Here is a 24,315-nt window from a genome sequence, read left to right as displayed (position 1 = left end):
ATACTCGTGCACAGAGGTAAATTTCTATTTAAACGTGTATATACACGTTGATGCATGCATATACGAGAAAATACATGTATATACGAGTAAGTACGTGTACACATGACAATAGGTATATAGATACTTGTTTAACCCGAGTATACTCGTGTACGATGGAACATTTGTATTTCTACGTTTATATGAATATTTATGCGTTTATAAACGAGTAAATATGTGTATATACGAGTATGTACGTGTACACATGAGAATATGCGTATAGATACGTGTTACCCCCGAGTATACTCGTGTAAAGAGGTACATTTGTATTTGTACGTGTATATACATATTTGTGCGTGCATATAGGAGAAGGTACGTGTATATACAAGTACGTTCATGTACACACGAGAATATATGTAAACATACGTGTTACCCCGAGTATACTCGTGTACAGAGGTAAATTTCTATTTAAACGTGTATATACATATAGATGCATGCATATACGAGAAAATACGTGTATATACGAGTAAGTACGTGTACACACGACAATAGGTATATAGATACTTGTTTAACCCGAGTATACTCGTGTACGATGGCACATTTGTATTTCTACGTATATATGCATATGTATGCGTTTATAAACGATTAAATACGTGTATATACGAGTATGTACGTGTACACATGAAAATATGCGTATAGATACGTGTTACCCCGAGTATACTCGTGTAAAGAAGTACATTTGTATTTCTACGTGTTCATGCATATTTAAGCTTGCATATACGAGAAAGCACGTGTACATACAAGTATGTTCGTGTACACACGAGAATATGCGTATAGATATGTGTTACCCCCGAGTATACTCGTGTAAAAAGCTACATTTGTATTTGTACGTATATATATATATATTTATGCGTGCATAAACAAGAAGGTACGTGTATATAAAAGTATGTTCATGTACACACGAGAATATATGTAAACATGCGTGTTACCCCGAGTATACTCGTGCACAGAGGTAAATTTCTATTTAAACGTGTATATACACGTTGATGCATGCATATACGAGAAAATACGTGTATATACGAGTAAGTACGTGTACACATGACAATAGGTATATAGATACTTGTTTAACCCGAGTATACTCGTGTACGATGGAACATTTGTATTTCTACGTTTATATGAATATTTATGCGTTTATAAACGAGTAAATATGTGTATATACGAGTATGTACGTGTACACATGAGAATATGCGTATAGATACGTGTTACCCCGAGTATACTCGTGTAAAGAGGTACATTTCTATTTCGACGTGTATATACATATTCAAGCATGCATATACGAGAAAGCACGTGTACATACAAGTATGTTCGTGTACACGCGAGAATATGCGTATAGATATGTGTTACCCCGAGTATACTCGTGTAAAAAGCTGCATTTGTATTTGTACGTGTATATAGATATTTATGCGTGCATAAACGATAAGGTACGTGTATATACAAGTATGTTCATGTACACACGAGAATATATGTAAACATACGTGTTACCCCCGAGTATATTCGTGCACAGAAGTAAATTTCTATTTAAACGTGTATACACACATTGATGCATGCATATACGAGAAAATACGTGTATATACGAGTAAGTACGTGTACACACGACAATAGGTATATAGATACTTGTTTAACCCGAGTATACTCGTGTACGATGGCACATTTGTATTTCTACGTGTATATGCATATATATGCGTTTATAAACGACTAAATACGTGTATATACGAGTATGTACGTGTACACATGAAAATATGCGTATAGATACGTGTTACCCCGAGTATACTCGTGTAAAGAGGTACATTTGTATTTCTACATGTTCATCGCATATTTAAGCTTGCATATACGAGAAAGTATTTGTATATACAAGTGTATTCGTGTACACACGAGAATATGCATATAGATGCTTGTTAACCCGAGTATACTCGTGCAGAGAGGAGAATTTGTATTTAAGATTGTACATACAATTTTATGCGAGCATATTCGAGAAAAGACAAGTATGGACGAGTATGTTCGTGTACACAAGAAAATATGCGAACAGATACGCGTAACCCGAGTATACTCGTGTACAGAGGTACATTTGTATTTGTACGTTAAAAAACATATTTATGCTCGCATACACTTGTATATACGAGTAAAAACATGTATTAACGAGTAGTTTTGTGCATATCCGTATATATACGCGTTATCGCGAATATTCGTGTATACTGGAAATTTTGTATTTCTACGTGTATATACCTATAAGTACGTGTAAACACAAGTAAATACGTGTATATACGAGTAGATAAGTGTAAACCCATTTTTTTTTTTTTTTTTGCACTTCTACCTGTTATCCCGAGTATATTCGTGGACGGAGATATGTGTAATTTCTAAGTGTATGTACAAATTTATTTGTGCATACACGAGTAAATACTCGATTACACGGGTATGTACGTGTACACAAAAAATATGCGTATGGATACGTGTTAATCAGAGTATACTCGTGCACAGATATATATATATATATATATATATGTGTGGGAGCCGAGCTACTGGTAATAACTATGAAAATGCTTGTATTCACTTATAGAAGCACTCATTGATAACATAATTTTAGCCACTAAACATTTAATGATAACTAACTAAACTACACATAACTAATATTTACAAAAATGATTACAATGCAGAAGTGCAGCCGTCTTGCTGCTCGTCTTTATACCACGTCTTACGTCTTTCATCTCATCAAAAGTGATTCACTCATCAAAAAGTTTTACCGCCCTTGGCGCTGTTCGTTCTGTCGCCGGACTCTACGTCGTCATCTCTTGGCGAGTTTTCCATATAGGAAGGCTAAAATGTAAGAATGGCTATGCAAGTGTACCAGGGTGTACCAGAGTCGGCACCATATATATATATATATATATATATATATATATATAATATAAATAAATAAATATATATATATATATATATATATATATATATATATATATATATATATATACCTCTGTGCACGAGTATACTCTAATTAATACGTATCCATACGCATATTTTTTGTGTACACGAACATACTCGTACATACTTGTCTTTTCTCGAATATGCTCGCATAAAATTGTATGTACAATCTTAAATACAAATTCTCCTCTCTGCACGAGTATACTCGGGTTAACACGCATCTATATGCATATTCTCGTGTGTACACGAACATACTTGTATATACAAATACTTTCTCGTATATGCAAGCTTAAATATGCATGAACACGTAGAAATACAAATGTACCTCTTTACACGAGTATACTCGGGGTAACACGTATCTATACGCATATTTTCATGTGTACACGTACATACTCGTATATACACGTATTTAGTCGTTTATAAACGCATATATATGCATATACACGTAGAAATACAAATGTGCCATCGTACACGAGTATACTCGGGTTTAAACAAGTATCTATATACCTATTGTCGGGTGTACACGCACTTACTCGTATATACACGTATTTTCTCGTTTATGCATGCATCAATGTGTGTATACACGTTTAAATAGAAATTTACTGCTGTGCACGAGTATACTCGGGTTAAACAAGTATCTATATACCTATTGTCGTGTGTACACGTACTTACTCGTATATACACGTATTTTCTCTTATATGCATGCATCAATGTGTGTATACACGTTTAAATAGAAATTTACTTCTGTGCACGAATATACTCGGGGTAACACGTATGTTTACATATATTCTCGTGTGTACATGAACATACTTGTATATACACGTACCTTCTCGTTTATGCACGCATAAATATCTATATACACGTACAAATACAAATGTAGCTTTTTACACGAGTATATTCGGGGTAACACATATCTATACGCATATTCTCGTGTGTACACGAACATACTTGTATGTACACGTGCTTTCTCGTATATGCAAGCTTAAATATGCTTGAACACGTAGAAATACAAATGTACCTCTTTACACGAGTATACTCGGGGGTAACACGTATCTATACGCATATTTTCATGTGTACACGTACATACTCGTATATACACGTATTTAGTCGTTTATAAACGCATATATATGCATATACACGTAGAAATACAAATGTGCCATCGTACACGAGTATACTCGGGTTAAACAAGTATCTATATACCTATTGTCGTGTGTACACGTACTTACTCGTATATACACGTATTTTCTCGTATATGCATGCATCAATGTGTGTATACACGTTTAAATATAAATTTACCTCTGTGCACGAATATACTCGGGGTAACACGTATGTTTACATATATTCTCGTGTGTACATGAACATACTTGTATATACACGTACCTTCTCATTCATGCACGCATAAATATCTATATACACGTACAAATACAAATGTAGCTTTTTACACGAGTATACTCGGGATAACACATATCTATACGCATATTCTCGTGTGTACACGAACATACTTGTATGTACACGTGCTTTCTCGTATATGCATGCTTGAATATGTATATACACGTCGAAATAGAAATGTACCTCTTTACACGAGTATACTCGGGGTAACACGTATCTATACGCATATTCTCATGTGTACACGTACATAATCGTATATACACATATTTACTCGTTTATAAATGCATAAATATGCATATAAGCGTAGAAATACAAATGTTCCATCGTACACGAGTATACTCGGGTTAAACAAGTATCTATATACCTATTGTCATGTGTACACGTACTTACTCGTATATACACGTATTTTCTCGTATATGCATGCATCAATGTGTATATACACGTTTAAATAGAAATTTACCTCTGTGCACGAGTATACTCGGGGTAACACGTATGTTTACATATATTCTCGTGTGTACATGAACATACTTTTATATACACGTACCTTCTTGTTTATGCACGCATAAATATCTATATACACGTAAAAATACAAATGTAGCTTTTTACACGAGTATACTCGGGGTAACACATATCTATACGCATATTCTCGTGTGTACACGAACATACTTGTATGTACACGTGCTTTCTCGTATATGCATGCTTGAATATGTATATACACGTCGAAATAGAAATGTACCTCTTTACACGAGTATACTCGGGGTAACACGTATCTATACGCATATTCTCATGTGTACACGTACATACTCGTATATACACGTATTTACTCGTTTATAAACGCGTAAATATGCATATAAACGTAGAAATACAAATGTTCCATCGTACACGAGTATACTCGGGTTAAACAAGTATCTATATACCTATTGTCATGTGTACACGTACTTACTCGTATATACACGTATTTTCTCGTATATGCATGCATCGTATATGCATCATCATGTGTATATACACGTTTAAATAGAAATTTACCTCTGTGCACGAGTATACTCGGGGTAACACGTATGTTTACATATATTCTCGTGTGTACATGAACATACTTTTATATACACGTACCTTCTTGTTTGTACACGCATACATATCTATATACACGTACAAATACAAATGTACCTTTTTACACGAGTATACTCGGGGTAACACATATCTATACGCATATTCTCGTTTGTACACGAACATACTTGTATGTACACGTACTTTCTCGTATATGCATGTTTGAATACGTATATAAACGTCGAAATACAAATGTACCTCTTTACACGAGTATACTCGGGGTAACACGTATCTATGAGCATATTCTCATGTATACACGTATATAAACGTATTTTCGCTTATGTGCACGCATAAGTATGTGTATACACAATTAAAAGCAAATTTGCCTCTGTACACGAGTATACTCGGGGTTCCACGTATCCATATGCATATTCTCTTGTATACACGTACATACTCGTATATACACGTATTTACTCGTGTATGCACACATAAATATGTATATTTACTTAAAATTTCAAATATACCTCCGTACACGAACATACGCGGGATAACACGTTTGTATACGTATATACCCGCACGTAGTCGTATGTACACGCATTAACTCGTTTATGCTTGCATAAATATATATATACACGTAGAAATACAAATGTGCCTCTGTTCATGTGATATTTATATTTTACAAATTTAATCTGAATTAAAAAAGTAATCAAATCAATTTGATTACTTTTAATCTGATTACTTTTAGTTTGATTAAATTCAATCTGATTAATTTAATCTGAACTAAATCAATCTGAACTAAATTAGTTTTTTTAGTCAACTAACGAGTTAGTTTAAACTAACGTTAATCTTCGTCTGCAATTGAATTAAATTTTTAAAATATTAGTCTGAACTAAATGGGAGTTAGATTACTTTAGTCAACTAATCAATCAATTACAAATTTAGTTGATTTTTTTAGTTGATGCCCAACACTGGTGTGGGTGTTTAAAACTATTCAATATTATGAGTATTTTCCTTCAGCTGGAATAAACTAAATGAAACTTTTACTTTAATAATCAAACACAACATAAATATTGAAAGTTTATCACATACCCTGAAACAATACGGTTTACTTTATGACTATCAACGTCTTGATAGGAGTGATACAGTAAGTTGGATAAAGTATAATCAAGACACAAATTAAAATTTTCTTCTGATTCCTATAAAAAAAACAGAAAGGAGTTAATTTAACTCAAAAGTGATTTTCTTAAAATATCATGCATTTTATCGAAATGACATAAACTATAATTTAATACATAAAGTATGAAGAAGAAAGGTAAGAATGATATGCACTTTGATAAAATGTCACCGTTATAACTTTAATTTAATCACAAAACCATGGCAAAAAATACCGCACATACTCATGTATAAATCAAGAAATTTATTACAAAAAATGATGTTTAAAGTTATGGGGTCATCTTAAACGCAAGGCAGAATTTCCAAAAATTTCCCTCAATTTTTTCTCAGAAAAAAAAACACACTCAAAAACGTGAACACTTTCTCGATTTCAGTCCCTCCCTTCAGTGGCGAATTCAGGATTTAGTTCTGGGGGCGGCTGAGATCATTAACAATGTATGTCTCCTTGACATCACCAAAAGTTCATTGATGTAAACAAAGTCGTTTGAAGAAAAAAATATTTTTCAGGAGGTGTGAATGGCTAATGAAATTTTCTGAGTCACCGTTGAAATTACCTAAAATTTGGTATTTAGTGATAAAATTTTAAAATTTAAATGTCAGTAAAAATAAAAATAAATAAAATTAAATTAAATTTTAAAAAAATAAAATTTTTGGACATTTTTTAACAATTTGAAGGCAAAAATAACACATCTTGTTGATTATAAAAAATATTGTCCGTGGCAAATGCAAGTACACTAAATGTAAGTAAGAAAACCAGAAAAATCATGAACTAATAGTTAAAAAAAGGAAAAAGAAGATAAAATTCTGAGAATTGACACTAAGTGCATTAATTAAAGAGGTCTGAAATTTTTTTTTTTGTCTTTCTTCTTATAGAGTAAATAAATAAATTTTTTGAAAAGGCAGGGAAAAATTTCCGAAATTCAAAAGGAAATTTCTGAAAACAAGTATCTGCATTACTACAGCAAATTCGTGTATAAACCCAAGGGAAAACGAATAAAATGATTAAGATAGAATAGATATAGGAAATTATATATTTTATTATTTTACATTAAGATACATACACAATAAAAAAAATTCTAATAGGAAAAAAAAGTTCTAGTCTGGGAGCGGCTGCAGCCTCATAGCTGCCCCCTGGATTCGCCACTGCCTCCCTTTTAAGCAGAGATTTAAAAAGTAAATACTTAAACATTCTGCTATGAGTTTATTTGGTCTGATTGTGAAATAAAGAATAAATAATTACAGTAGATTGTGGACTACGCCAAAAGTGCGGGGGGTCACCGTATTCACGAATTTTCCTTATAATCATGAATTATTGCTCATTTTTTAACAGCATAAAATTCTATTGATATAAAATCGAAATAAAAGCAAACAGCAAAAAAAATCGTAGTGAAATCTAACCTTTTACAAAAATCGGGATCGCAAAAGTGAGCCCTTTTAACGCAAAAGTATTATAATGGGATGTTTTTTAACATAAAAATGTTCATTACATTTCATTTTCCTCCTTTTTAAAAAGTTTAATTAATTAATTAGCGGCAAAACGCTCCTGTTTTTTTCAAAAGTAGGAATTCGACTTAAACTCAGGTTTTCGATTTTTTCCCGATTTTTTTTCTAAAAATAGGGGGTCGACTTATATGCGAGATCGCTTATATTACGAGTATATATGGTAAGCTACAAAAAGGTAGACTTATGAAATGTTGAATGCAAAGTTAATAAATATTCTAAATAAAATGCTGAAAGTTTTAGTTTCCAGTTCAAAGGAAAAATGTTCATCAAGATTATTTTGTAGTTTCATTAATATTTTAACGTAAACTTTCATTCATTTCTTAACCAAAGAAAATTCACTTTTGTACTAAAATATATAGTTTCTAATGAAGTTATTTCAATACAACTTATAAATTGAAGCATTGGGAGGCCAATTCTATAAACAATAATTCAAATAATTTTCAAAAAATAATTTACAATTTCAAAAAATGCAGTTAATTCATATTTTTTTTTTTTTCGCTTCTGTTTCTTGAACAGAAGTTCGAAATTAAAAAATTTAAAGCACAATAAATCACAAAATTTAAATTATTGTTCTTTAAATACTTTATTCTTTTGCATTGCTTGCAGCAATAACTAAAAATGAAATAAAATACATTTTGTGAGTATGACATTTTGAGCATAACACAAAACTTTTAAAGCTAAGAAAAATTACCTCAAATTTTGTGACACTTTTTATCAATATTTTACAATCTGTTTCATACAACTGCACCTTAAAATTTTTCGAAGGATTCATTATATATGAACTAGGCACATAAATACATCATGTTATAAGAAATTTATTGAATTTTTTGACAGCCATCACGTTTGTTGTATTGACCGCCAGAAAATCTGGAATATGAATATGCAGATGCGCAGAGGAGAGAAAACGGGGAGGGGATGTAAGGGAAGGGAAGAAAAGTTAATGAGTTTTTATCATGTTATTATAGAAGATTATGATTGTCACACATCCAGAAAAAATACTCTCAAAAATTTAAAGAAAAAAGCCCCTTGAAATGAGCTTCATGAACGTTTTTTTTAAATTAAATTTTTATGCATACTTATAAAACAACTATTGGCAACAAGGGTATTTAAACAGAAACTAAACAATATGGCTGTTTATGTTTTGCATTGGGCATTTTTAATTGTATTTGTACCCTTTTTTACTTGCTATGTAATTGCAGAAGATGTAGATTCTTCAGAAAATGATAAATATACAATCGAAGGAACTGTTTTGCCGCCGGATGTTATCACTCCTGAGTGGTTATTGTTGACTAAAGTTTTGGTGAATGGTGGTGAACGCATTGGCTTTTTAAGGTTAGTTGATAAATATTTCTTAATAGTATAGTGTTTTTATTCATTACATTTTCTACCCGATGTTTCCTTCACCTGAAGTCACATTAAAATTGAGACATTTGATTGGTTAAATATTGTTAATGTTCATTACGATGCTCGAAACTTGAAATTATGTGATGAATCTTTTTAATGATTGACGCAGGGTCCGAAAATATAATATTTTCGGAAATATCTGATATTTTGATAGATATTGGATAGTTTGATGTATATCCGATATTTTCAATCAGCACAAACTAAAGTCTTCAAAATAGTAAAATGCATCCTCAAATTACTCTTTATTTTCTTATATTATTATTACTACAATATGTAGACTTAAAACGAAGGTTTCTTTCATTACTTATATCTAATATTTCGTTTAACATTTTTATCAATTTTTAGTGGAGTTAATTTAGCATTTGCTGTTTTACTCATTTTTCTTCTATACACAGTTGTATGATTTGGAAACAAAAAATATGCATTAGTTGGTGCACAGTCGTAAGACATTTTCTTGTTTTTCTGACTAATGTTGATATTTAATTAGGCACTTTCAAAATGAATTACAATTGTTTCATTGCTAATATATTTATGAACATAAAATAAAAAGGAATATTACATTACTTTGTTATTAATCGTATATTAATGTATCATAAAAATATAGTACACAACTTTTTGGTAATTTTTAATAAAAAATAAACAAAATTACTATAATTAATAATTTTTGTATTGAAAATACGGTAGTTGAAAAAAATAAACATCGAAAAATATCATGATATTTTCAAAATAAATATAGGATATATATCATGATATATATCGGCGAACCCTGGATTGAAGCACCTTGAAGCAGAGGAGTGCAAGTGCTAAATTTCAAATTCAGAAATAGCTAGTACAAACAAGAGGAACTATCATCTGTTTTGTGGCAAAAGATGGTGCTAGTAGCTCTGATAAGTGCTGCTAAACAACATGGTTATATATTTAAAAATAAAAAATAAAAAATCCATGAAAGCCCATATCTATAATTTGAATTTTGTGCTTGTTTTGCTCAGCAATTAAAAAAGTTCACTTAGAATCGTATAAAAATGTTTCAAACAGAAATAAGAAATGCCATGAATGGTACATTCAGAAGAAACTACTATTATTTGAATTTCTAATGGATTACCTAAACTTCATGTAATTTTTACAGATATATATTAATTTTATAGTGTTATTTTATTGATAGACAAAATCTACAATAGTAGCTGATTTCTAAAAGTAATTGTAATTAAATTGTCCTGTATCGTACATTTCAGCCTCTTAAATTCAAGTAGGGGAATGTGAGGCAAATTGAAATGGTGAAATATTTACTCTTCCCTGTCCGGTAATATTTTAACTGTAATATAGAATAGTAGGTGTATAGTAGCACACCTAAACTATTTCAGTCAGTAAAAAAATACCACCCAACCGAAGATTAAAGCATATGATAATGAAGGCAATTTTCAAAAATTGATCCTACTCATTTTGTAATATTTTGTTGCAAGTCAAAAATTGTTTTTGTAATTATGAAATTATTGTTATGAAATTTGTTCTTATTATTGCCATTTTAAGTATTGATTGTGACCTTCTAATGCTTTGAAATATTTATTTACTTAATATTAAGCTTATTTGTATTTTAAATATTTTCTACAATCAGTCAAGTACATGCAGGGCAAAGTGAAATAGTTTATTTTGTCTACTCGCTCATTCATTTACTAAATCACTTATTAATTTCCTTAATTTATTCATTTACATGTCGCTATTTAGCAATTCACTGATTTATTCATTCATTTTCTCATTCATTCACTCTTATGCTTGTTCATTTGTATTCCTTCATATATTAATTAATTAACTAATTTAATTTTCAGTTTGTTTCATTAACTTTTCATTTGCTCATTAAACCTTTTATTTACTGATTCATTTGATCAAAAATATTTTCTCTATAATTGAATAGAAAATATTTCATAAGAAAAATATTTCATTTTTCACTTAGTCCCATGGAAAAAATAAGTAAAAAATTTCCGCTTTTATTTATTTATTATTATTATTTATTTATTTTTTATTATATATATATATTTTTTTTTTTTGAAGCTGCAAATTTATTGCCAAAAATATAAAACACTGTTTCAATGCCAGTTTTATTATAAAATAGAATGTTATTTCTTTATGTACTGTAATTTTCAAAATGAATTTTCAATTTGTTCATTTTGAAAAAGCTTAGTCACCTTAACCTATACTTAGCCCCACATTCCCCTATTTAAATTTCACCATTTTACCTTATAAAATTATACATGATGCTAAAATATAATGCTTTGCTTTTGTACCATAAGTTTTATATGCATGAATTTTATATAACAGGGTGTGTGTTATTAAAATTAAATTCATTTATGGTTAAAATGTGGACGTCGCTTTGTGTGATCATGGTTAATGTTATTAGTCATTAATGTTACCACAAAAGCCATTCCACTGTTAAGACATGACTTTCTGGCACAGTTTCTTTCCAAACATCAATAAAAATTTAAGTGAAGTTATTAAAATTATCTTTTGTTTTTCTGTAGTAGGATAACGAGTGATGTTCCCATCAATTTTTCTGATGGTCTACTCCCAGCACGGGTGACGACTTGCAAAAATTGTGTGGGGGGTTAGACATCTTCGGGGGGGGGGGGGGGGGGTCTAAAGGGGTATGTAATCTAATGCCCCCCCCCCCCCCCCGCAATTCATCATACAATTTGTAGCACAATCGTGCTCTTTGTTGTCATAAATTTAAATAAAAAATATGAATGCTGTTTAAATAATTGGAACCCGGTCCAACGTGCCTCGACACATCCCATTGGGTAGAAGTGCTGAATACCAAATATTTGTTACATCCCTGTGTGAAATATTAAGTATTTTTGCTTTCTTTTGCAATGACGGTTTTAATAATTTAAATGGTTTTTCTTTTTAGGAGTGATGGAAGCTTCACTGTTAGCAATGTTGAACCTGGCTCTTATGCAGTTGAAGTTATAAATCCTAACCATATTTATGAACCTTCAAGAATTGACATTAACTCTAAAGGCAAATTCCGTGCTCGCAAGCTGAACTACGTTCAGACCAATCTAGTTCACCAAGTACCTTATCCTTTAAAGTTCAAAGTTCGAGCCCCATACAAGTACTTTCAAGTTAGAGAAGCATGGAGGATAACAGACTTTCTTATGAATCCTATGGTGAGTTATTAGAAATCTATTAAACTTAACTTGATACGGAAGCTATAAAATAAGGCAGGTTATTATCCGCTTGATGTTTAAAAGGGTCAGTAATTAAATTGCATAGTTTGCATTTTGATTTACTCAAGCCCCCTCCCCCTAAGAGCAATGGTGCACCCCCTAGATATCACAAAGATTTCCCCAAAAAGCAAGACCCCCCCCCCCAAATAAAAAAATTCCACTCAAAAAGTTTCGATGACACTGGGTCTAGGTGGGCACCCCTGATTTACTGATAAGATACTGATACACTTATAAACATGTGCATTAACTTTTTTTTTTTTTTTTTTTAAATTTTCTACCTGGATTTCTTTGTTTCGATAACATTTGTATGAAGGACAGGGATCCTATAGCTGCTTCAATTTCACCGCTGAAGATTATCGTTTTCAAAGAGTTCCAGAAGCTTTTCTTGACACTTTTATGCTGAAGCTGTGTCCAGCCACTTTTGTTGCAATTTTCAGAGGTTTTTGCAGCATTGATAATTTTTTTTACAATCATTCATATTACTTCATTAAAGCAACATTTATTAAACGTTAATCAATAAATAAATAATTTTGACTGGGCTGCAGACATTGAAAGATTTCAATGCGGATTCTTCCTTTTTAAAAATTAACTGGTATCGCTGAAATAATATGATTCAGCCTTGTTCTAGCAAACAAATGAAACATTCACCAATAATATCTCCTCCACAATAGAATAGTTCCACAAAAAACCACGATTTTTTCAAACCCAGATTTCCAAGTACATAGGGTAACGGCACTAGTAAGACATCACTCTCAGGTTAATTCAATTTTCTGAGTCTTTTTTTGTATTTAGACTTATAAAACTATTTTTCTCTCATGCAACTACATCTCATCTAACATTTGGCTGCTTCTGGATCCTCTGAATTAGTTAATTCTATTTTTATTTGCTCAATTTCGAAAAAAATGTCTGATCCCCAGTAACACACCGAAAAATCTGATAACACCCAGTAACAGATAAGATGAGGAAAGGATGAGTCTTGGGCAAAAAAATTATCTTTTTCAAGTCAAAATGTGCAAAAATTCTTTATTTTTAGAACCAAATCCTTATTAAATTCAAATGAACAGGGAACACCAGCTGACCTCATGGCAGTTGTTCATAACCTTCCGTCACTGCCTTGTAAATACCAACTGGCTCATAAAATTCGCCCTGTTAACATTAGGTGGTTGCATCGTATTCATGGGCCACAGCAACATCAGTTTAATCTGCCTAAATTTCTAATTATTTAAATCCAAACTTATGACAGTTGGTTACTGGACCCTCGTCTGTTACTGGTGCCGTTACCCTACTCTCTAATCCATGCATTCCTTTTTTTTAGTACCGTCAGATTACATCAGGAAAAGGGTGGGGGGTGGGAGTAAATTGCCATGTGATTATAGTGGGAGAAAACGTTTTACCAACATGTATATTGAAAAACAGACAGAATTGGTATTTTGGCAGAAAACCCAAGTTTTTGTAAAAAGTCTGGGACGCCAGAAGAAAATGAGAAAAATAGATGAAACTGGACAAAATAAAAACACTGATTATTTATATGTTTAATACATTAAATTATTGCTATGATACAATGAAATTATTACATAATTGGGTTGTTTCCTTCAGTTAAGAGCAGGCTTTTAACTGAAAGTTTTTCCCACACCTGGTAAATACCATGGTAATTACCGGTATTTACTGTCCTGGGAAATATAATTTTTTTTCCCACATGGAGAAAAACTGATTTTTAAAATATAAATTCAAAATAATCTTTAAAAATATCAAAATTGAAATCTAAGTAAATAATAGTTTGAAAAATCGAAAAAAAGAAGAAAGTACTCAAAAATGGACAATGAAGTGGATTTATTTATAAATATTTACACAATACACAGATTATAAATCAAAATCCTATTCATATTCTTCGTCTTCTACCTCTACATTGCATTTTAGCATCATGTAACAAAACACTAATTTAGGAGCTTTTTGCAAACCCAGTCAATTTCTAATATTGTTTTGCATGAGTGAAAAATTAGAAAGAAAAAAAAAGTTCAGGAGATGCTGATGATGCAGGACAGATATCCTTTAAGATGTTCCAATAATTGTAGAAATATTACTTAAATTCTTTCACCATAGTGCTTTTGTAATGCCTTTAGAGAAAAATGTTTCCACTGATTTTTCAAACATTCCGTTTGATTGGAAAGGAATCTGGCAACAACTGTTACTGATGATGCAAAAGTACATTTTGTGTAAATATCACACCAAACCCAAATTATTTTTTAAAAAAAACTGTTTAATAGGTCTACTTAAAAATGTAATAAAAATTTTATTGAATTTAAACACAAATTATTTATTGCCTCTCTTGATGACCCTAGTATTTTAAGGTTTAATAATTTTATTTTATCGTGTTCTAAAATATTTATTTAGGAAACTATTTATTGTTAAAAACTTTTGTGAGCAAATTTTATGTTTTGAGCAATAATTCTTTTTTAATTATATTCCTTTCTTACAGACTAATTTAAAACCCAAGGGAATAATTAATAACTTTATTTCTAACTTCCATTTTACACATCAGATTCAGAAAGCCAAAACATTTCTTACATATAGTTATTTGGAAATTTTTCCCGGTTTTTACCACTTTTCCCCGTTATTTACCATTTTTTCCCAGTTTTTTCCGGCAGGATGGGAAAAACAAGTTTGGACGGGAAAAAAGCCAACCCTGGTTAAAAGTACTACTTTTAGTCACTGAAATTTGTAAAATAAGCAAAAAAAAAAAAAACATGAGCCCAGAAAATACCTTTATTTTTCCAACATTTAATTTTTAATTATTTTGTTAAAAATGTGTGCTTTTAAAACCAAAATGTTTCTTCGTGTGACGTCTCAAGTAATGACCGCCATCTTGAATTGGAGCAAGTGGTTGTCTTTTCTGGCAAGATATCGCCTTTTAATGATTTTTTTCACTGTGATCAATTTATTTGTTTAACAAAATTTTTTAAATAAAGGGCAGTGTCCTGTAACTTGATTCTGGTGACCCTAGCAATTTACTATCTTGTGACGTCAGCAGCAAAAATGGAAACAATGTCTGAATGACATTAAGCATCTCAACCAATGACAAAAATATCTCTATTTTATAGAAAAAGCTAAAGAATGAGTGCGCACCAATAAAACTGCAAGCTGATAAGAAAGCAGTGTCAGGTCCTTAAGAACAAAACCCTTCAAAAGCTTAAATGCCAAGATAATTGCATTTTTTTAATTTTTGAACATTTTTTTCTAACATAGATAAAATGTATGTTTGGCAAAAATGTGGTGAGGGTGCTCTTAAAAGATACTATTTTGAGAATCCACTGATGGTTTTCCTGGAATATTGATTACAACCTTGATATTAACAATACAAGACAAACTTGCCCCTTGCTGGTTGGTTGCCCATAACTAATCATTTATCCTATACATATTTTTTTTAATCACATGATTTTTAACAGTAATTAATTTTTTTGAATCCAAAATAAATAATTTAACGAGTAATTTGTAAATTGTTTGATGTAATCATATGTGTTGTTAAAAGAAACAAAGTACCGTGAACAAAAGCTACTTGGACCCGAAATTTCATATTTTTTGGGAGTGTTATGCTGAATTTTTGGTTAAACCCATATTGTCCACTGATAACCTTGTTTTTACCACTTTTCAGACATTCTGCTACTACCTTAAGTCTTTTTTTAAACAACAATTTTAACTCTACATATTTATTTCTACAGTGACGCACCGTTTATATGTTTTTGAAGGGACCATATAAAAAAGCGTATAAATGAAAAAACGTATAATAGATGTACGTTAATGTGTATTAGACTCTGCAGGGACCAATTTAAAAAACATGTAATTGATAAAAACGTATAAAAGAGAAACTTATAAACGGTGCTTCACTATTTTTAAAAATTGGGTTCAAGTAGCCCTGCGCTGGGGCTGCCTGGTCAAACTCATCAAATCCATTAGAAAAAGCTGTAAAACAGGTGGTGGTATCAAGAAGGGCCAATGCTTTTGAAAGAAAACTCTAAATGTACATTCTAGTGAGCAAACTATTTATATAAATTGCTAATTACTTATATAAATTACAACATATACAGAAAAACATATTTTTAGGCAAACATAATTTCTCAAATAGAAATATAATCTACACTGCTTGACAATTGCTAAGAAACAAGTGATTTATGCAAATTTTTGCCTCAGACAACCGGTTAATGGAAATAAATTCAATGTCAGATAGCTTGTTATCTATATAAAAGACAGTGCATATAAGCTCAAGATTCGTACAAAAATTCATATTGTTTGGTGCTTAACAAAAATAGTGCTGGATGTTGAAAAAGTTTTTTCTCTGAAATTCTGTTTAATTCTTGAAATATTTAAGAGTAAAATGTCAGCAAAACATCACTTGAGTACCTACGATCGTGGACGAGCGGATTGACTGCTGGAAGCAGGTCAAAGTTTCATCACTGTAGCTGCACAAGCATTTCCACCACTGAGGTTGGAAATGCTTTGCGAAAGCATGCCAGGGATTGTGGTAGGATCATCACACCTTCAAAAGATGGTTATGTAGCCCTCGTGGCAAAAAGGAACAGAATTTTCACTCTTGGACAGATAGCTGTAAATCTTGCAACCGCTACCGGTACGCATGTTTCTGCAAGAACCATCTCACGACGATTAAATAATGTTGGTCTGCATGCACAGAAGCCCGTACGTCACATTCCACTTCAACCACGCTATCGTTGAGAGAGATTACACTGGTGTAAGAAACATGTTGGAAGAGATCGTAAAAATTGGTCTAGAGTGATGTTTTCGGACAAATGGTGCTTCAGTGTGACAAGTGATTCTGGTCACCAACTACTGTGGAGAGAGCGTGGAACACATTATGCACAGAAATTTGTTTGTGAACGTGATTGGTACAGCCCAGGCGTGATGGTGTGGGCAGGCGTCATGCACAATGGCAGAACACCACTTCACATTTTTCAACTAGGAAGCATTACATCACAAAGGTATTGCAGAGAAGTTATACTGGATCATGCTCGTCTTTTTAGGGGTGCTGTAGGTCCAGGCTTTATCTTTATGGACAAAAAGGCACAACCAGACAGAAGCATCTAAGTATCAGACACATTGCAAACTGAAAACATTCTCCGTATGCCTGCTTACTCTCTCGACTTAAATCCAATCAAGCATGCCTGGGAGGCTCTTGACAGATGTGTTGCGCAAAGAACCGTCTCCAAGAACAATACAGGAGCTCAAATCTGCCTTGAGAGAGGAGTGGGAAAATATCCCTTAAGCACTCCTCGATAGTTTAGTGGTTAGTATGGAAAACAGCTGCAAAATATGCATTAGTATCTCTGGCACTAATACACATCATACTAAGGTACTCGTGTCTCCATCATTCTGACCTAGATCAATTTTTTGTGGTTGTTTAAAAATCATCGAAGTACTATTTTTTTTTTAATTTTTAAGTTTTTACTTCATTGATGCAGCAATATCTGTACTATTTTATACTTATCATAAAGGCACATCCTCCCTACTATGTACTTAGTTCTGTTTCTTTAATCATTGTCAATTTTTAACTATACCAAAAAACATAATTGTTCCTTAGCAATTGTCAAGTAGTGTAACTACAGCTAAAACCAATGGAAATACTCATTATTTGAACATTAGAAAGAATGAAAACGGCTTGGGTGGATTTATTTTCTCTTATATTATTTAATACCTGCTCTTCCTAACTACTAAGTACTACAGGATGACCAGGCTTCTTTTGTGAACGATCTTTTAATTAGTTCATATACTTAAGTCAAAATGGGCTGCTGCCACTCTCTAAGATATTTTTCCGGAATTAATTAAATCTGGACACAACTGTCATTTTTCCTCTTAATAAAACTAACTTCTTTATTTTAAAAGGTTACAAACTTTGCGTAACATAATTTAGTGATAAAATGTGGTTCGGGGCTGCTTGAACGCTGGGTTCAAGGAGCCCCATTTTAAGGCAACTAGTATACTTTTGCTAACTTATGTTAGTTGCTGTGTTAATTATATATAGCTATACCCTTAAAAAACTGTTATTTTACTAAGAAATAGAATGCAACCATAGAACTATCTTTACCTTGATGATATTGGGTGTTTCCCTGAACTTATATGTAGAAGTTTGCAGCCACTAAAAACAACTGCAAACATGCAATCATATCCTCATCAGAAAAAGGCGGGAATAGCAGAAACTTTGTTTCATGCACCAGCCTCTGCCTAGTACTGCTACCTGTCATGTAGAAGGTTTTAAAGTCTACACATTGAGTTTTATAGGACCAGGACGGATTTTAAACACTTTTTTTCTCTTGGGTTCAATAAGTCCCTGGAGGCTCAAGTAGCCTTGGTTTACGGTAACTATAAAAAGAAAAAAAATATGTTGTGTCATCCAAAACTGGAGGGAGGGTATCATATTATAAACCTAAAAAATGATCCTGATTTACTTTATGAAATAAAACAAAAGCATTAGGAAGCTTTTTTGCTGAAGAGAGTTAAGGGGAGGTTGCAGTGGTATCATATACATATTTGCTTATTTCTGTTACATTTCTATTCTTCAAATGATGGAAAAAAAAATATTGGCTTAATATGGATATGAATTGAAAGTTATTTTTATTTATCGCAAATGTGGTATTGGAGAGGGGGGAAGGGGGATTTACTTGTTCATGTTTTTTGCATTGCAATTTAAAAGTCGTGGAAATTAATTATTCATAATAGAGTCATATGAATATCAGCTGTGAGGGTTATTCTTTAGTATCTCATACAAGTCTACACACATTTTAAACTACCTATATTTGTTTTGTTTTTACTCTGTACACTTTCGTAATACATGGTATAGTAGTTCGCAGAAAATTTCATTTATTTATTGTGAATAAATGTATTCATCATAGTTTCTTGTTGAAGTTATACTTAAAGAAAAAATTTTGGAAAACATATTTTTCGCCAATTAATCAGCAAAATTTTGCCAATAAGGAATAATCAGCAAAATGGCTGATTAATCTGTATGGCCGATTAGTCAGAGTATCCCTTTATTGAGACAAAACAGCATGAGAAACAAATTTTTTTTAAAAATAAACAAAAAAAAAAAAAGGGGCAGAAATGTAATCATATACAGTTAAACCGAGGCCCCTGAGAGCAGCTCTGCTGTTTCTTTGGGCCCGGTACTGAGGAATGCTGCTATCCTGCTAAGCGATGGAAGAAATGAAAAAAGGAAAACATTGACGGTGTCAGGGTGTATGGTGTTTTCGCATCAGGAAAAAACTGCTATTTAAAAGAGAAATTCATCAAGGGTTGAATACATTAATTGAGAGCACAAATTTATTGACGATATTAACTACTGTAGATCAAAAATCCTTTGCTTATCGATTAAATAAAAGCTTGTGCAATTGAGGCAGTGAGAAGCAAGGGGATGCAAGTGGACATTTTGAAGTTTTGAGTAAAACTCATTTAAAGATCAGCTCCTAGGTAAGCTTTCATTGAATTTTTTTTCTAAATCAAACAGTATACCGGAACCTACCAGGGCTGCTAGTACTACACCTTGCCCCAAGACAGAGGAGGGGTTCACCTACCATTTGTACTGGTTATCTCCAAATTTTTAATTTTGCCACTTACGTCCCTTTGCTTCTCACTGCCTCAATTGTGTTATTTTAATTAAATGACTACCCACAAAATGTTCTTTCTGGTATGCTGATAAGCTAATATCGGAATGTGTGTGTGTGTGTGTGTTTTTTTTTTTTTTTTTTTTTGAATTAATCAAAGTAACACAGATTTAGATTATGTTAAACTTCTTGTAGGTGGTAATACACGGAACATTATTTCAGTCAATAAACACTACAGTTATATTAAAATCAGGTTTATTGACATGTACATAGAAAATTTACAAGTTCATAACAAACTTTTTTAAAATTTACACTTCAGATGCACTAAATAATCCAGCTACTTTTTCATACCCTTTAGGGATACAAAACAATATCATTTGCATTCAAGAATATATTAAGAAGTGTGGGAATAGACTTCATACACCAATCAAGTTTCATGCAATGGCAAACCTTTCATTCCTGTGCACCATAAAAATATCAAACTCTTCTATCACTTTAAAATCTAGCTGTAACGAAATTGACTTAATTTTAGGAAAATAGGAAATAGTTTCATGCATTTCATTTCAAATAATAATAAAAATTAAGTATTAAAATGAACAGCAAAAAGTTGCACATATAACTACATTAGAAGTTTCAGCTTACCCCTAGCAAATACACAACAATATTACGAATATTAAATCTTTTTTTAATGCATAGCAAAAAAAGAAATTCAATTATTCAATGCTAAACAGCTTGTCTTTAGATTTATTTAAAAGGTAATTTATTTTGATTGATCAAAATAAAGCAGTCCCAAATTTAATAATAATAAACTTATAGTAGGTATTAAAACATGAAACACTAATATTTAGATAATAGCTTTTTTACAACTATAAATACAAAAGTTATACAGCAATCACACTTCTTCACATCTCAAGAAACTAAAAAGTTCATAACAAAACATCCTATGAAGTAAAAAGTAAATTTACAATTCAAACACACTAGATAATAGAATGTAGCTTTTTCTTTTCCTAACTCCTTTACAGAGAAACAAATAAACAGAAATAAATAAAAGAATAAAAAGCAATTTTATTGTTAAGTTGTTTAATAAATGCAGTATATTTATAGCCAAGTTGAAGAATCGAATAAAAATTTCGCTATAGCCATATTTTCATTATAAAAATTACAGCTATTACATTATAGCCATAAATTTTCTATGTATGGCTTCAATATAAACGGTTTGAATATGTATTTATTTATTAATATGAAAACAAACTTTATAAATAAATCAAATATTATTACAATGACAAACCTTGCACTCTCGTGCTCTACAATTATGAATGTTTTTTAATAGCTAGCTGTGGAAAAAATGATTAATTTTTAGTCCTGTTCTGGTACAACTCGAATTATTATATTTTAATTAAGTTTGTAAAATCAATAAGAAGTATAAAGATAAGGAATCATAATGTTTTTTTAGAAAGACATAATTATTTAGCATAAAAATTAAATTATATGGTTGAAATACCAAAATTGTGGAATGTCGTTTCATTGGAGGTCAAAAATCAAAAAAAAAAAAAAAAACTCTTGACCAGTGCTAGTTTAACTTGATGTAGTATTTAATATTAATTACAATCAACTGCCAACCAAGTACTAGCTAGATCTTAGTTATTAAATTCGGTTAGAACCAGTAGAGACTGACGGACTAATTTCAAACACTATTAAATATTTAATAGCAAAAAACGAAAGTTAAACACTTCGACTAAGAATGAATTTATCCGAGACATTTTTCACGAAAATTTATAACTTATGTTAATTGTGTCTTAATTTGACACTATTTTATCCAAAACAAAAGTTGGAGAACAAGTAATCTACAATCCACTATTGGCAACTAAACTTAAGCCTATCATTGAAATTAATATGAATCCAGACATAATATAATAACTGCTTACCTGCATCAAATGAGTTAATGTCTTCAACTACCTGTGAATTTCATGTACTCGAAACTAGAAGAAATAAGACTTCAATTACATATTTTTCTTCACATATTTTCCTATACAGCGTTAACAATCACCAATGTAAACATCACGTTGTCCATCACTTGCCGACACAAAATGCCAAAGCGCCCTCTAGTAGTACCGGGTCCGAAACAGCAGCAGAGCTGCTCTTCATTACTTTCGCGGTTGCCCCGGTTAAACTAACTTTCAACCAGCCCTGATTTAGCAAGAACGTGACTTCAACGAGGGGTTCAGAAAAACTTGGTTGATACAATGAGTCTACCAGAGAGTAACTCACTTTTAATGAGCAAACCTCATATATTTCTTATATAATTCATAAAATGTCTATTAAATTCCACCTAACTCTTTCTTTTGGAAAAATTCCTTCAATATTCTGAAGTCAACTCAAAGTTAGTGATGATTTATAAATCTTTAGCACGAGTGATGATGACTCCTTTTTTATTCAAAAACTACAAACTTTTTCTGAAGCCAGAGATGCAAATGACAATGATGTAGAGATACATAGTTCTAAAATTAAGTGCAAGTTTTCATCATTATATTCAATTGTACAGGCATGACATGTTTTTGTTTTAGTGTTTCTCTCATTTTTACTATAATTTTTTCCTCAGGTGCTGATGATGGTTCTTCCATTGTTATTAATAATGGTTTTACCAAAGATGATGAATGCAGCTGATCCAGAAACTCAAAGGGTAAGTTTACTTAATTTTTTATTCCTAATTCTGTGTTTTATAGGTTTTCTGATGTGTCTTAAAGTTTCCTTTTTATCTAGAGTTTTGTTCAGATGTTTAAAATTCATTTTGCTTTAGTTTCCTAATGCAAATTTTCATTGATTATGGTGAGGATTGGAATATACAAATTGAGAGTTTCATTACAGAATTCAGACTGCTAATAAATGTTAACTTATGTTTGCAGATCAACACATATTAATTAGAAATTTACAACCAAATTTTTCCATTAAAAACAGTTGGAAAGTATAGTTTAAAAAAAAAAAAAACATTTTGAAGCTTTAAACATGTTTTCCTCTCCTTTCTCCTTCTTATTATTTTTTAAATTTATTCATGGAGGTTTTGAAAGTTTCAGTAATTGTTTAGAAACACAATTAAAACTGTTAATTAAACTACTATATGAATTTAACAATTTAAAAGCTTTTAAAAATTTTATTCCAGTTTTAGTTTTAACTTCTTGTTTTTTTCTTGTGTGTTGAAATATTCTTAGGAAATGCAGCAGATGCAGATGCCTAAATATGATGTCCCGGAATTATCTGAAATGATGACTTCCCTTTTTACAGGGGGTAAAAGAGCCCCTGCGAGAACTCGAGTTGTTAAAAAAAGGCAATGAGGTGTAATTTATTGTCATTTGTACAGAGATGTATATGTATGTTTATAAACTGTTTAGTTTCATTAAATTATTTTCACTTCTGAGTATTTAAAAGTTATTGTTTTTAAACTGTTACTAATACACTGATTATCGTAAATTAAGGAAAAAATTTTAAAATGATGGTTACTCAAAAAATTATGTAGAATTTTATCAAACTTACCCACAATATACAGCACATGGTAAGGTATAAAATAACACAAAAAGAAATTACCAGTAGAAATTACAGTAGGATAGAAATTAGCACATGTATAAAATGAACAAATCAAAGGTGTAAATTTGCTATATTAAAAGTACCTACCTTCAATATAGAATATAATCCCCTATAGAAGCAATGCAGCACATGCATCGATGTGGGATGCCATCAATTATGTTGTCTAGTTGCAGATTGAGACTCCTTCAGCTACTCCCTAAAGTATCCCAAACATGCTCAACAGGTTTAAGTCCAAGGATCGATCTGACCACTCCATGCATAGAATTGTTGCCTATTGAGGATTATCTTCTACAATGCAAGCCCTGTGAGGTCTACATTGTTGGTCTGTAATGGAAAAGCATCGCCTATTGCCCCAATAGATAGGCTCACAAAAGCATCTAGGCTGTCATCTATAAACCTAAGCATTCACTGTTCCCCTTGGAAAGACATAGACATCTGCTTTCACCCAA

At 31.5% G+C, this 24,315-nt stretch overlaps 2 protein-coding genes across 2 annotated transcripts in view; one reads left to right on the top strand and one right to left on the bottom strand.

Moving 5' to 3' along the window:
• The window catches only part of LOC129222417 (gamma-tubulin complex component 5-like), a 54,446-nt gene extending 45,515 nt beyond the window's left edge, over nucleotides 1–8,931 (bottom strand). Inside the window, exons 1-2 of the mRNA XM_054856927.1 lie at nucleotides 8,753–8,931; nucleotides 6,475–6,581 (exon numbers count right to left, since the gene is read on the bottom strand). Of these exons, the coding sequence (XP_054712902.1) occupies nucleotides 6,475–6,581; nucleotides 8,753–8,833 (188 nt within the window). The 5' untranslated portion in view covers nucleotides 8,834–8,931. The remainder of the gene's footprint in view (nucleotides 1–6,474; nucleotides 6,582–8,752) is intronic.
• A 236-nt stretch (nucleotides 8,932–9,167) lies between these two features.
• LOC129222420 (ER membrane protein complex subunit 7-like) lies at nucleotides 9,168–23,700 on the top strand. Its single transcript, XM_054856932.1, has 4 exons — nucleotides 9,168–9,393; nucleotides 12,365–12,623; nucleotides 22,887–22,967; nucleotides 23,494–23,700. The coding sequence occupies exons 1-4, from the start codon at nucleotides 9,188–9,190 to the stop codon at nucleotides 23,614–23,616; spliced, it is 669 nt and encodes a 222-aa protein (XP_054712907.1). The 5' UTR covers nucleotides 9,168–9,187; the 3' UTR covers nucleotides 23,617–23,700.
• Nucleotides 23,701–24,315: the final 615 nt, after the last annotated feature.

This window comes from Uloborus diversus, chromosome 5 (assembly GCF_026930045.1).
Source record: "Uloborus diversus isolate 005 chromosome 5, Udiv.v.3.1, whole genome shotgun sequence".
NCBI lineage: Eukaryota > Metazoa > Arthropoda > Arachnida > Araneae > Uloboridae > Uloborus > Uloborus diversus.
Note: the sequence above shows the minus strand (reverse complement) of the source record. Positions and strands in the feature narration are given on the sequence as shown.

Excerpts from the sequence above, each read along its gene's own strand:
- LOC129222420 (XM_054856932.1), top strand. The coding sequence starts at position 9,188 with ATGGCTGTTTATGTTTTGCATTGGGCATTTTTAATTGTATTTGTACCC. Across the intron at positions 9,394-12,364 it reads GAACGCATTGGCTTTTTAAG|GAGTGATGGAAGCTTCACTG; the intron begins GTTAGTTGATAA and ends TTTTCTTTTTAG. Across the intron at positions 22,968-23,493 it reads CTGATCCAGAAACTCAAAGG|GAAATGCAGCAGATGCAGAT; the intron begins GTAAGTTTACTT and ends AAATATTCTTAG.